Genomic DNA, 14,379 nt, shown 5'->3' with positions numbered 1-14,379 from the left:
AGTTCTGGATCGCCTCACAGCCTGGGTTGATCATGCCAATATCATTTCCGATCTCCAATATGGATTCAGGCAGGGGAAAGGGACATTATACCAATGCCTGAATCTCCATTTGGTGATCGGGAAGTATACCGTTGCCAAGGGAGGGGTCCTGCATCTGGCCTTCATGGATCTAACCTCAGCTTTTGACCTTGTTAGTAGGTCTAAGCTGTGGTTGATCCTTTATGATATAGGGCTAGATGCAGAACTGATCAGCTTTCTGCATACTGCTCATGCAAACACCAAGGACGCTGTACGGTTTAATGAAGCGATACAAAAGGGGATGATGGACGGAGCGTTTGAACAAATCAAACACTCACCCCCAGTCAACTGATCTGGGTTTAATCCATCACCATTCTTTAGTTCACTCAGCCACCCCAGTTCAGACATGGCTATATGCAAATCAGTCTGACCCTGTTGCCTCATGGGAACAGTACAGCCCGAACTGCTGAAGACGGCTGGAATGCCAGAAACCGGTCCTCGGAAGCTTGTTTCCGGTCCAGGGAAGACATGGCTTGGCAGTTCGGGCTGGACTGTTCCCATGAGGCACAGGGTCAGACTGATTTGCATATAGCCATGTCTGAACTGGGGTGGCAGAGTGGGCTAAAGAACGGTGATGGATTAAATCCAGATCTTTTGACTGGGTGTGAGTGTTTGATTGATTCAGATGCTCCGTCCATCACCACTCCCTTTTGTATCGATTTTGGCCGCCATAAGTGTGGCAGGGTATGCTCAGACGTGAGTCCCTTGCTCACCTTGCCACTGGATTCAAGCAAGCCGGGCTGAAGACGGCTGGAATGCCAGAAACCGGTCCTCGGAAGCTTGTTTCCGGTCCAGGGAAGACATGGCTTGCCAGTTCGGGCTGGACTGTTCCCATGAGGCACAGGGTCAGACTGATTTGCATATAGCCATGTCTGAACTGGGGTGGCAGAGTGGGCTAAAGAACGGTGATGGATTAAATCCAGATCTTTTGACTGGGTGTGAGTGTTTGATTGATTCAGATGCTCCGTCCATCACCACCCCCTTTTGTATCGTACGGTTTAATGAAGCTTCATAAGACAAGGGTCCTTAGCTTATCAAAAATAAAGTACAAATGAAATATAGGCCATAATAGGAAACTATATTTGTCCTCTGTCCAGCCGGACAGGGTATTTATTTGAATACACTGAAATAATTGAGTAATTGATTTCTAGGCACAGCCCTGTACCGTACTCAAGGAAAAACAAACAACAAATAAAAGGGATTTCACAGGCAAAAAAGAGCAGTGCTGGCCACTTTTAAATAAATGTTAGATTAAAGTATTTTCCAGACAGTGCTAGACACAACAAGGATAAAACACAATGGTTATGTTGTGACAACACTACATGAAGTCGACGTTTTGATCCCTTTTGCTCTAATTACACGGGATCATCATCAGGACTAAAATTGACAACATTTGCCTGCCTGTATTTACAATATAACCGCCCGGTTTAGTGCTCAATTGAGAGCATGCATGGTCGTATACTGCCGGGTCCGATTGGGAGACAGCGCTGCGTCTGGGTAGCACAGTGACTACGCTGCAGGTGGTGTTCTGGGGGTCGGAGGAACGATGTCCATACTCTCCAATACTGTCGATGCAGTGTTAGGAATCAGACGCAGCGCTGTCTCCCAATCGGACCCGGCAGTATACGACCAACTGCCAAGACGAAGAACATGGTTTCACAGAACAATATCGGTGGCATAAGGACCCTGTAACCCAATTAATCCACACGGGCCAAAAGACTCCGAAAAGTCAGGGAGAATATTATTTTAACGGCGCAACAAACCAATCGTGGAGGCGCACACGCATGCTCTCAATTGAGCACTAAACCGGGCGGTTACATTGTAAATACAGGCAGGCAAATGTTGTCAATTTTAGTCCTGATGATGATCCCGTGTAATTAGAGCAAAAGGGATCGAAACGTCGACTTCATGTAGTGTTGTCACAACATAACCATTGTGTTTTATCCTTGTTGTGTCTAGCACCGTCTGGAAAATACTTTAATCTAACATTTATTTAAAAGTGGCCAGCACTGCTCTTTTTTGCCTGTGAAATCCCTTTTATTTGTTGTTTGTTTTTCCTTGAGTACGGTACATGACTGTGCCTAGAAATCAATTACTCAATTATTTCAGTGTATTCAAATAAATACCCTGTCCGGCTGGACAGAGGACAAATATAGTTTCCTATTATGGCCTATATTTCATTTGTACTTTATTTTTGATAAGCTATGGACCCTTGTCTTATGAAGCATAATTCCCCACGGTCCTCAGCCAACTGTTTGGGTTCCCTTGTTATATTTAGGTACGGTTTAATGAAGACAGCAGTCTGACAGACTTCTGGGCAGTAGGAAGGGGGGGTCCGACAGGGGTGCATTTTGGCTCCTTTGCTATTTACGCTATATATTAATAAATTGGGGGACACTTATATATCATGTTGCAAGAACATACCTAGGGCCGGCACCAAAATGATTCACGCATTCCTGTATGCAGACGATGCAGTTTTATTGTCTAGAACTGCAAGGGGCCTGCAACAACTTTTAAACTGTTTTATAGATTTTATGAATTCATTAGACAACCACGAATTTTAAGAAATCTCATGCCATGACTATAGGCTCTCGAAAGGCGGCCAAGGCCAAATTTTACTGTAATATGGATGAGTTAACTAAGGTATCCATGTTCCCATACCTAGGGGTACTTTTTGATGACGAAGGTGCATGGTGTGCGCAACGAACACTTAAAAAGAATGTCCAAGCCAGAGCTGCAGGGGCCACTCTGGACTTTGCTAAGAGACTAGGGTCAAAACCCCTCCATGCACTATTGAAGGTCTATAACGCAAAATGTATTCCTATGGCTATGTATGGATATGATATTTGAGGCTACGAGGATGTGAAGGGAATACAAGTGGCGGAAAACAACTTTATGCGCAAACTTCTTGGGGTCCCTGTTGGAACCCCCCGTCTTCAGTCTGCATGAAGAATTGGGGGTGGGCTATATCTCTGACCAGACTGCAGTTGTCCCGTTGTTACGTTGGCTCAGAATCTGGGCTCAACCTTCCCCAAATTTAAACCAACTCATAACCTCGGATTGTATTGCGCTGGAGGGGGCCCTACACATCACTTGGCTGAAAAACATAAAGGAACAGACAAAATATCTTGGTTGTCCAGAATTGTTTTTAACCCCGAGGCCCTTGGGTTAGACCGCCATCAGAGATTTTAAACAGCAGTTCATGGATAGGCGGCAAGGCCTCAGGGAGGAAGTTGAATGAGCTAAACCCTCGGTGAGAAGGTTTGTTACATTGAGCTTGGGACCGCAGCTACAACCATATATATTTCATGTTAACAAACCATATCATCGTTTTGTTTGACGAGATTTTGTCTGAATATGGTTCCCTGGTTGCTGGCTTTCCGAGAGGATATTCGAAACCGGATTCACTAAAACCCTGCCCCTGTGATAACTTCTCGGAACAGGATACTCTGCTCCTAATGTTCTTCTTTGCCTATTATGATTCCTTGCACAGGCAGCATATTCTTCCTTTACTTAGAGATTTTCACTTTGTCCAAGTGAGGCCGGCCCTGCTCTATCTACAAATGCTAGCCTCACCTATGGTTTGTGTTTGGGTCTTGGGTTTTTTAGTCGGGCCATTAGACATAGGACTAGACTATAGTTGCAATAGCAGTTTTGTGTTATTAGTTGGTTTAAATATGTTTTCTTAAACTATGCTTTGCATTTTTAAATGTGACATTACTTATGGACTTGGCTTAATATTCTAGCAGAGCTGCACATTATATGATAGAGCTTTTAAAGGATTTTTAACATGATTACTGTAACAGCAATGAGGGACGGTTTTATTACATAATTAGGCTTTCCTGTTTTCAGTTTCTATTTTTGGTAAATTCTAGTGGTTTTTTTTCAGTGTTTTCCAGTGATTTCAGTATCTTAAAAAAACAGTGGTTAAACATTTTTGCGCCATTAAAAACAACAGAAACTGTGTTTTTCCGGTGTTTATGGAACTTTTGCTTTTATTATTGCTTGCTTTCTGCACTGATAGTGCATGGTATATAGACAGTGTACGTATAGTGTATATGAGGTCCAAATGCATTTTTACAAATCAAACTTATCGTGGTACACCGTACAATACTACTTCAGTGAGTATTTGATCATGCACGCTCACACTTTCCATCTCGTGTAAACTTTTATCTGTGAAAAGGCCCTCTCAACATTGACACTTGGGACAGGCAACGCCATAATAGCCAGTACACAATTTGCTAACTCTGGCCACTGGCATAGATTTCCATTCCAATACTGGTGCAACTGAAGATTTTGATTCTCTGCGACAGTTTCTGCAACGGGAAACAACCTTTACAACGTAGTCCTTACATCGCAATACCTTTACAACGCAGTCATTACATCGCAACATCCTTTACATCGCATGCCATTACAATGCAACCATTACATTGCATGTCACAACGCATGTCATTATAATGCATGTCACTACAACGCAGGCATTACATCGCAAGTCATTACAACGCATACCATTACAATGCATAGTACCCTTACACTATCCAACAAACACTTACCCTACTGTTGCACTCACTGGAGTTAGAATAGTAATTTTTAACCCTACACTATCTAACACTTACCTTAAATGCGATGTAATGCTATGCATTGTAATGGCATGCATTGTAATGGCATAATGCAATGTAATAGAAAGCGTTGTAAAGGTAGTTTCTAAACATGTGATGTAATGGCATGCAATGTAAAAGAATGCGTTGTAAAGGATGTTGTGATGTAAAAACTGCTTTGTAAAGGCATGCGTTGTAAATGTATGCGTTGTAAAGTCATACATTCGTTGCAACATATGCTTTGAACTGGGCGCATATGCCCTCATAGTTATTGAAGTGATCAAAAACGAGGCAGCATTTTTGAAACTCTGGAGAAAATTTCCCTTTACGGGAGGGATCTATAACTTGTGCAGAGTACCACAGTGAGGCTTCATTGACTTCAAATGCCATGGTTGGTGAAGGGCTATTTCTCATACATCGTAAAATAAAAGTTCCTAAATTGCTCCCAACATTTCTTTGCTTACCAAGTGGCAAGCACTCTAACATGGAACATGTTGCAGTGCCAAAGTCACTAAAAGTATCACCCAGCTTATTCTCAAGGAGATGTTTCACATCTATACAAATTATGCTGAACACTTGGCAGACAAGTGTATTTTCAGGCTCTAGTTTTTTATTATGTCCTCTAAAGCAGTCATGCTTTCCTGTAAAAATCTAAGAATGCAGTAGAGTGTACTTTTTTTCAAATCACCATCAATATGTGACCAAAGATCCTAACATTTCTTGCCGTTTGCATCATCACTCAGCAAAAGTTCTGTAAGCGGTTGCCACATAACATTCATGGACTCTAGGACTAAGAACCACCAGCTAAGTGACACAGTTGGGATGACTCTTTCTTTGATACCACACAAAGCACAAAATGAGAAATATTCGTGTTTTAGTTCCCACGCATAACAATACAGTGCACCAGAATGGACTAAAAAGTCAATGGCATTCTTCATTAACTCTGAAGATTGTAAAGATGCTTTGAGATTGCCATCTAACAAGTGGCAAGGATCTCTTCCAGGGAAGCACTTCAGTTCAGGTATTGATTTTGACAGGTCATCACACAACTTTTTCATACACGTAGCTGAATCACTTCACATACAAATAATATCACTCCAATCTTTGTTGAACTCGGTAAGAACGTTTTGCAGCAGCATTCCAAGTGACACTGCATTCCATGTTTTCCAAAAGTCTTGTGTCATGTTTTCACCAGTATCCCAGATGCTTTATGACTACACTCTTTTAACATATACCTGTCACTATACCTTGCATTGAATGTTTAAACATTGCGTGTTTGGCAATTCACCTACTATCAATACTGACTCACTAGAAAAGGGGGCTGATGTATCAAAGGTTTTTACACATTCTCTGTGGGTAAATGTGATGGTGCATGTTGGGAAAGATTCTTATGAAACCTACATTTTTACTATCAGTGAAAGACTCAAACGTAGCCAAAAAATCAAATATGGTTTAGATATTTCCTGATTCTCTACAGTTTATAAAATAAATAAACAACAGCTAAAACATGCTTCTAACCCCTGTATCTTTAGACCAAAGACCACAAAACTGAAAAAAAGGATGAAGAAACAATATTTTAGTAACATCCCTAAACAACAAAACTCAAGCAGAACAATGTTAGCCCAGTCTTTCTTACTGCTAGCTTACATAACAAAGTTACATTGTATTGGCCCATTCAGGAAGAAATACAAATTACTCTTTCACTCTCCTTTTCCTTTCTTTGAATGGCATTTAGTTTGTGGTTGTGCAGGTTTTTTCCAGTGTTTATATGTTTACACTGGTGTGGGCTATTTCCCTTCTGGTGGGGTTTAATCAGTTACTATAGGTTTAAACCTAAAACCGGACAGCCTATACATAATGTATTTTGATGGAATGTGTATTTTTATAATAGTGTATGCTTTTATGGCTCTTGGCTGTCGAATAAAGTACTTTTAACTGACTGACTGACTTCTAACAAACTGCAGCAATGCATGTACCTAGTCCACTGCTGTCCTCTCAATTTGGTTGGTGCGTTTACATTTATTCTACTTGCTGTGGATTCATTCTACAGATTCCTGTGGCCACAACGTTTGGCTGACGTAAAGATTTTAAAGTCTTCATATGCTGCATTTCACTCTGACCAGGGCCCTGCCTTTGCTTCTAAGGCTTACAGGGAAACTTTGGGAACCCTGGGTGTGGATGTGCATTATTCCTTGTCATATCATCCTGAGGAAAAACTGTGATTTAAGGCAATCTATAACAGCTAGAGTATTAGACTTGTATGGCATCCATAGAGCATTAAATAATCTACCTAGATGATCTTTGGATAAATGAACCCCATAAGAGGTCTTGCTTGGCATCCAGGTGTATGTTCCAGGTCTTGACTGTCCTGACAGTGGCAGCAGTTACACCTTTTGACATCAACAAATGTTTCGCTGTATTACAGGAATTACAAGACTTACGGGACAAGCGGTCTAACAACCTTTCTAAAGAGCCCATCACTGATGGAGCAACCAGCCCCTTGCAGCTAGTTTCCAAAAGTTGGGGCTCTCGCTCAAGAGACGATTGCAGTAAAGATTGAGTTTGGCCCATCATACCGTGCACCGGTGCCAGTCCTCTGCATTCAAGATACAAGAATCATGATTTTGGCACCGCTTGCTGGTTGTAAAGACAAGCAACGGGTCTCCATTGATCAAGTTAAATTACACCATGTGCCAGTACTACACAGTATGCCACAAGGACTCCTGGGTAGTTCCCTGGCCCAGCCCGCTACCCTTCAGGAACTTTCTCTACAAGTTCTGAGCAACATTAATCCTGTTCCCCTATCCCCAGCTGGGGAGGGTGGAGAATTAACTATTGTTGATACCAGTTACCGCCGCAAATACAACCCATACACCGTATGTGAGTATAGAGCTTGCTTCTGCTACTTATAACAACACAGTTGTTTTGTTAATGAGTAGACACCTTTGGAGCCGTCTACCAGTTCTCTTCTGCCTGAAACAGTTCCTGTTTTTCGACAGCCTGCTGCTTCTGATTACTTTGTCGATTACTTTTCTTCTGGTCTTTGCACACTTCACTACATGGTGTATGTGACTTTCTTCTCTGGTTAAAATGCACTTATCTGATTCCTCCATGGCGTTAAATTTGGATTGCTATCCCGCAATTTGTTCAGCTTCTTTGGATTGGATTTGTGATTGTTTTCTTTTTGCTGATAAATGGACATTATCTCCCAGAATGCTCTGCTGTAGAACTGGTAGTAGTATTAAAACCTCATTTGTCATCACACAAAGTGTGAAGAGATCCATCCTATGTGAATGATTCCAAAACAAATCATCTCAAATAAGACAGTGCAGCAGACCACATACTTGGGTCTTGTGCAAATTAAAGAAATTAACGTGCCCAGTATTCCTTCAATGTCCCGCTTTGATAATTGACATCATTTATTAAATTACACTGAGGAACAGTTCAATGGTCTGGTGCAAAATAGTACATACAACTCAGCATTTTCACGTCCTGGTAAGTGATTATTGTGGCCAGTGGACACAAATAGTTGCCATACATGATTTTTAAACTGTACACAGGGTTTTAAAGCTAGCAGACTTGACACTCGTTACAAACTGCCCCAACACTCAGGGGTCATTCCCACCTATTCCATAGAAAAATTGTGCCAACAATGGTTGCAACATTCCACTTTGCCTGCAGTAAAAGAACATCTACTCTCCTTTCGGAGGACATGGATTTCTTGTTAGATCTTAGGTCCCTGCATTCTAAAACATTTATTTATGCTACCTATAATGAAATATGTAAAGAGTCACAAATTTACGTTTCTGTACATATAAGGCAAATTGATCATGCGAATTTAGAAAAAGCACTTGCTGTGGTTGATAATAGCATGAATAAATTGTCGAATCTTATTTGCAATTTAAATAAGGTTATATCGCCTGCTATTTGCATGACTTCTTTATACCATGGGCAGTGTCAGCCTAGGTCAATTATGCAGTTGAGCTGGACACCACAGGTTTTAAAATCTCGCTGAGTGCCCTGGAATTACTTTAATTCCAGGGAACTGTCTTTTAATTCAATACGTAGGCAACAACTGATAGCTAAGAAAGATGCAACATACACAATGTTAACCACTGAGAAAGTAGAACAGTTGGCTTTCACAGTAGCTGAAACACTGTTAGCAGTATGGTTAATACACGGGGTGATCTCATTCACAATTTCAACGTTTCAGCTTACATCTTGCATGAAACATTTTTCAACAGGTAGAATGTGGTTATTGCCCTTTGATTACAGTTGTGTTCGATGGGTAACGAGAGGTGTTTGTTTGTTAGTGGAAACAAAGGTGGATTTGTGCTTGCCCACTCACTCATTTACAAAGAGCTGACACTTCATGGAGTGTGCAATGCTTCGATGGCCAATCTGATTTGTTACTTGAAGGGAGTACCAGCTTCTTTGATTTGTCCAGTCATTAGATTACTTTTGAATGGAAGTTATTTCATGTTGAACAATCAAAGTTGCTGTGGGAAGAGAGCAGGTGTCCTGTGTGGTTTCACTCTCTCAGATAGTCACATGTTGCAATTCTGTGATAGTCCCACCAAAGCACTTGGTTCAGGAGTAAGCATGTGGCCTTCCATTCCAACCTTGAAGGTTAACTTTGACAAACTCAGCAGACTAAAAGCCTTATTGATTCAGAAGGATGTGGCACTTGCATCTGCCCGTGAAACCTTTGAACAACAAGTAGCAAGGCCGTCCTCCAAAATCCAATTGCTATTAAGCACAAAACTACCTCGCCATTTTGGTGAACTTGTGCAAAGTATATTTATTGCTTCAAACAACGCTGGTATGGTGCCTTTTTAATTATTTGTAAAGCGGCTGCGTCTGGCTTTGTCAGCACGTTTCAGACCATTTTTGGAGTGATTCCATCCTTCATACATTGTGGTCTTGAGGGTAGTCTGGTAACCACCCTTTTCTCACCTAGCAGCACCACTGACTTATGTATACAGTGCGAATTCCTGGAGATAATTTGAGCGCCCTTATCCGCTTGGTTACCAGTGTTATCCTTCTCTATATTTTTTAGTGTTTTGGGAGGTATACCATTTGTGTTATTCCTGATTTGTGATATTGTGGTCCTAAGGATGTTCAGTTTCGAAGCCTAATGGTGATTTATCACCCATCTAGCTGTGTCATGAACAAATGACACCGTTTTTTTGGAGGGTCTTTTCCACAGGAACTGAATGTTGACTGGTCCCTATGCTGTCAACCTGTGTGGTTTACCAGTGTGCAACCTGTGTTCCACTGTCTCAGGTGCCCTTTTGAGTGTGCGCTCTACATCTGCCTAGAAATGCAATTGGTGCCATCGATGGACATAAATCTGCTGGCAAGTCCGATAAGGACCCATTTCCGGAGTTGACCCAGGAGAATGCCATTGCTTTAGGATTCTTTCTATGAACCATCTCTCTGCTTGGATGTGGAAACGTCGGCTCCTGAATTCATAGACCTGGGCTCTCTTAATGCAGGTGCACGGCAGGAAGACATGCCTTCACCATTGGCTGATGGTGATCACGTTTGTTCTTTGGAACTAATCAGCGAGTCCATTGTGGGAATATCGTCTGCGGATACAGAATCCATCCTGGATTCCTTCAACACTGAGAATATGGATGACCTGTTGGGAGCATCCTGTGCTTTTTTATTTGCCCTTTGTTTTATCATTTTATTTTATTGTTTTTAATTTTTATTATCTGTATTGCCATTTTAAATAGTCTTTGTTTCCTTGGTTTGTGAATGTAACTATTTGTATTATTATTTTTTTACTAGGTTTTTTTACTAGGTTTTTTTACTGTCTTTTTACAGCCAAGGGGAGGGTGTGGTAAAGCCCTCTTCGACCCACATTGATTTTCCTTTTTAGTTTGAGCTATTACACATTTTAGCAGACTTCACTTTAGTTCCATTATTTAATTTACACTATACTAGTCCAAGAAACGCAGTACATGCTGCTTGTTTTTAGAAAGCCTGTTGTGCAACATAATTAGTAGACTTCGTTCAAGGCTAAGAAACAGACCTAAATATCCTAGTGCTTGTGTTGTCTGCTTGGAGACAGCTTTTAACATATAGATATATAATTACATCAGAGCTGTACCTCTAACACAGTAGTTTTATTATATAAAAAGTGCACTGTCCCTTAGCTGGTCAAAGGGGGCTATCCGCCCACGATGGTCCTGGACGGAATGCAGTGTTAGACATGCAGGTCTGCTAATGCTTATCTTCCAGAGAGGGATTGCTAATCCATCCAACTCCAGACCAATTTATCTATGTAAAGGATCACAAAACTAACCTAAGCGATTAGGCAGAGGGTACGTACACTCACTGTGCTCTCAGAGTAGTGGTAGAGCTAGGTAGGGACAGACAGAGTCAGACAGACACACACACGCACACCCAGCCCCCCCCCACCACCACCCCACCAACCCTCCCACACCCGACTGCCATGGTTGGACTGCTCATTCTTCTCACCATGTTCATAATGCTAATTGATATGCTTTGTTTTATCTGCCTAATAATCGCAGCTCATTCTCTCTATGTAAGATTAAGATTGTTTCAACAAATCCATTGAAAATTTCCTTTTTACTATTCTTATGTTAACAGAGGGCATACATGAGTAAACAACGAAAAGGGTACGATCTGTTTCCACAATTCCCTTGGGATCAGTGTGTCATGTTCGAGATTGCCAAAATCACCTGCTCCCCCAGAAGGGTTAGGGGTTGGGATGAGGCAGTGTGAGCTAGCTAGGCGTTGGGCCAACAGTCACTAATGGTGTAGGTGGACTCAGTTCCTGTATTCTGAAGTTCTGTTGTCCTAATACGCAGTTCTACATTTTCTAAAGGGAACCGTATAAAAATCTGAAACAGGTTTGCCCCCACTGGGAGTGTTGCCATTCTGACTACTTGGACAAGGGGCAGGCCTAGGTGTGAGTTAAATATGCCTGGGACAGGGAATGCCTCTTTGAAGCTTGTTCAGTCGGTGGGCACATCTTACAAGCCATTCTTGCAGGAGGAGGTCTCACCTTCTCCCTTCCAAGCCCCTTTTAGTTTCCTTTCCTTTGAGCCATTCACACCTCCTTGTAGGAGGGACAGCAGGCTACAAGCTGAGAGTAATGGAATCAACTCCGAAAAGACTACTAGAGTGTTAGGAAGAAAATTATACTTTCTAAAGTCACTAGTTCTGAAACTAGTTAGACAAAATCCAACTGTTGAGTTTACTTGGCTTTTGTTTAACTAGTAAAATAAGTGTTTATCTAGCTTTTGCCAATTTGAGTTCGCTTTATTAAGTGTAATAAAAGAACCCAGTGTTCGCTATGGCACAGCTAGCATTGCTACAGTGAAGAACGGATTTTGGAGCCATTTTCACTGTAAGGACATATAAAAGCATTAAATACATATGTTATCTTTAACATACTATGCACTCTGCCATAGGGCTCCTAAGGCCTATTTTAGGGTTGACGAACTACTAGTCAAAAGAAAGGTTTAGAACTGGCAAAAGGATGAATTTTCCTGGCCGAAATGGCAGTTTCAAACCTGCTCAGAAGGCTGATATGGCAGGACTCATGCATTACGCGGCCACTTTAGTAGTGGCACAATAAGTGCTGCAGTCCACTGTTGCCATTTAACTTACAGGCCATGGGCACAGAGGATACCATATATTAGGGACTCTTGGTAAATACATGTGTGAATCAGGAATTTAAACCAACTCAAAAAGTTTTTAGAAGCCAGAGCACATGCACTGGAGTCTGGTTAGCAGGGACACAGTGTAGAGTCCAAAAACCAACAGCATTCTTCGATAAAAAAGTGTGGGAGAATATGCAAAAAGAAGCATTTTCTTACACTTGCAATATCTTCAAAAGAAATAACATCCTGAAACTTCTGAAGGCTCGCTAGGATCTTGCCCATTTAATGTCTGGGGATATAGTATTCATGAGACTTCTGGATAAGAACATGGGGCAGTTTGAGAACCCTAGCCAAATACATAGACAGTCTTCATCAGTAAGTTTAGTCATGAATTTCGGATGTACTTTCTGTAAATGCGGAATTAGAAACTTTACCCCACAAGGGATCGTCTTGATAGAAGCAAATTAACAATCTAAAGATTCTGCCTTAAATAGAAACAAAATCCACCTATGAGACCAATGACATAATGAATATTAGTATCTTTGGAAATACACAGATTACCTTCTATAGCAAAGTTTTCCAATTATCCATAGTTTACTTAAGAATACAACTGATTTTCATGAATTAAAGTTAATCACACTTTCTCAGGAAGATTGGGAAGTGATGAACAAAAACTATTTAGCAACATGCCCAATAGAAAAGGAACAGAAGCAGTCAAAGAAATGATACTAAAAAACATTCTAAATTTAGCTGAAAAGGTTAGTAATTGTGTATATATTGTGTAATATCACAACCGTTTTAGATTTGGGGAAGATTATTTTCGCCAAACAGTTGGAAAATCAATCAGAAGCAATCTACCTCTATTGTAGGCTAACATATTTATGCATATTAAGAAGATCAGATTGATATTACCATACCGTAATTTATATAGTGAGATTGTTCTAGAATTGTGCGACAACGTGGAATGGGGTTGGGTAGCTGCTACACTAGAAGAATCTTGTTATATATTTCACCATGGGAAATGGGAAACAATTTGCTCCTTAATGCCTATTTTCTAACCTTCTTGTATCCCACAAATGACAGTGAAACATCACCTTACTTTTATCTTATTTCCCCTTGCCAGGTATGTTAATAGCAACCTGATCTCCACAGTATGTATAAATATATCAGCCTACAATAGTGGTCGATTGCTTCTGATTGATTTTCCAACTGTTTGTCTTTCTTTCACTTACAGGAGCCAGTATTTAATGAAGATCATCCATTTCGCCCCAAAAGATTGGAGCTAGGACCCAATCATTTCTTGAAATATTCACAGTCAATGTCTAACCCATAATATTTAGGTTTACATGTACCAAACAAGATGTTGCAGTATTAAGTGTGATAATTTATTCCGTATATAATGCAGGTATAGCAGAGTAAAGTGAAATACGTACTTCATAGAAGCGGCAGGATTCCACATTGACATCTTGTTGATGTGCTCGGATGTAGGAGGCTGTGAGGCTGTGGCACTTCCCATCCACCTCCTTCCCAAATCGCAAAGCACTTACCTGTGTAGCAAGCAAACAGAGTCCTTGAAAAAGGGCATAGGCCCCACCATGCAAATGAACATTATAACAGACGTATTCCTCTCACTAAAGTTTAAAGAAACAGGTTTCTTATGATTGACAGCAGGAACGTACCAAAGTGAAAGTGGAACGCTGGCATATAATGACTAGCTACAAGACCTCAAACGTTCCATTACTTGAGTATTGTTATAAGTAACGATACATACGTGGGTTAACATGGCTCAGTAAATATCACAATGTACTTTGTAAAAGGTTAGGGCCTTATTTAGAGTGTGGCGGATGAAATACTCCGTCACCAACATAATGGATGTCCCGGTCGCTGTATTATAGTATAGACTATGGCTGTTGTAATATGGCAGACGGGATATCAGCCACATTTTAAAAGAGTATCCCACCGGTAAAACTAATTCTTTAGATACATCTCACTTGCCTATTAAGGTATTTAGTCCCTTCTATCTCTGTTCTTTATCTCATTAAATATATTAGTTTCCATCCATT

General features: G+C 40.9%; 1 protein-coding gene across 2 annotated transcripts in view; it reads right to left on the bottom strand.

The window, feature by feature from the left end:
* The window catches only part of ERCC2 (ERCC excision repair 2, TFIIH core complex helicase subunit), a 1,411,027-nt gene that overhangs the window by 863,938 nt on the left and 532,710 nt on the right, over positions 1-14,379 (bottom strand). For both annotated transcript variants that reach the window (XM_078660894.1, XM_078660895.1), the window contains one exon: positions 13,750-13,863. In XM_078660894.1, coding sequence (XP_078517020.1) covers positions 13,750-13,863 — 114 coding nt within the window. The remainder of the gene's footprint in view (positions 1-13,749; positions 13,864-14,379) is intronic.

This window comes from Lissotriton helveticus, chromosome 9, assembly GCF_964261635.1.
Source record: "Lissotriton helveticus chromosome 9, aLisHel1.1, whole genome shotgun sequence".
Lineage (NCBI taxonomy): Eukaryota > Metazoa > Chordata > Amphibia > Caudata > Salamandridae > Lissotriton > Lissotriton helveticus.
Note: the sequence above shows the minus strand (reverse complement) of the source record. Positions and strands in the feature narration are given on the sequence as shown.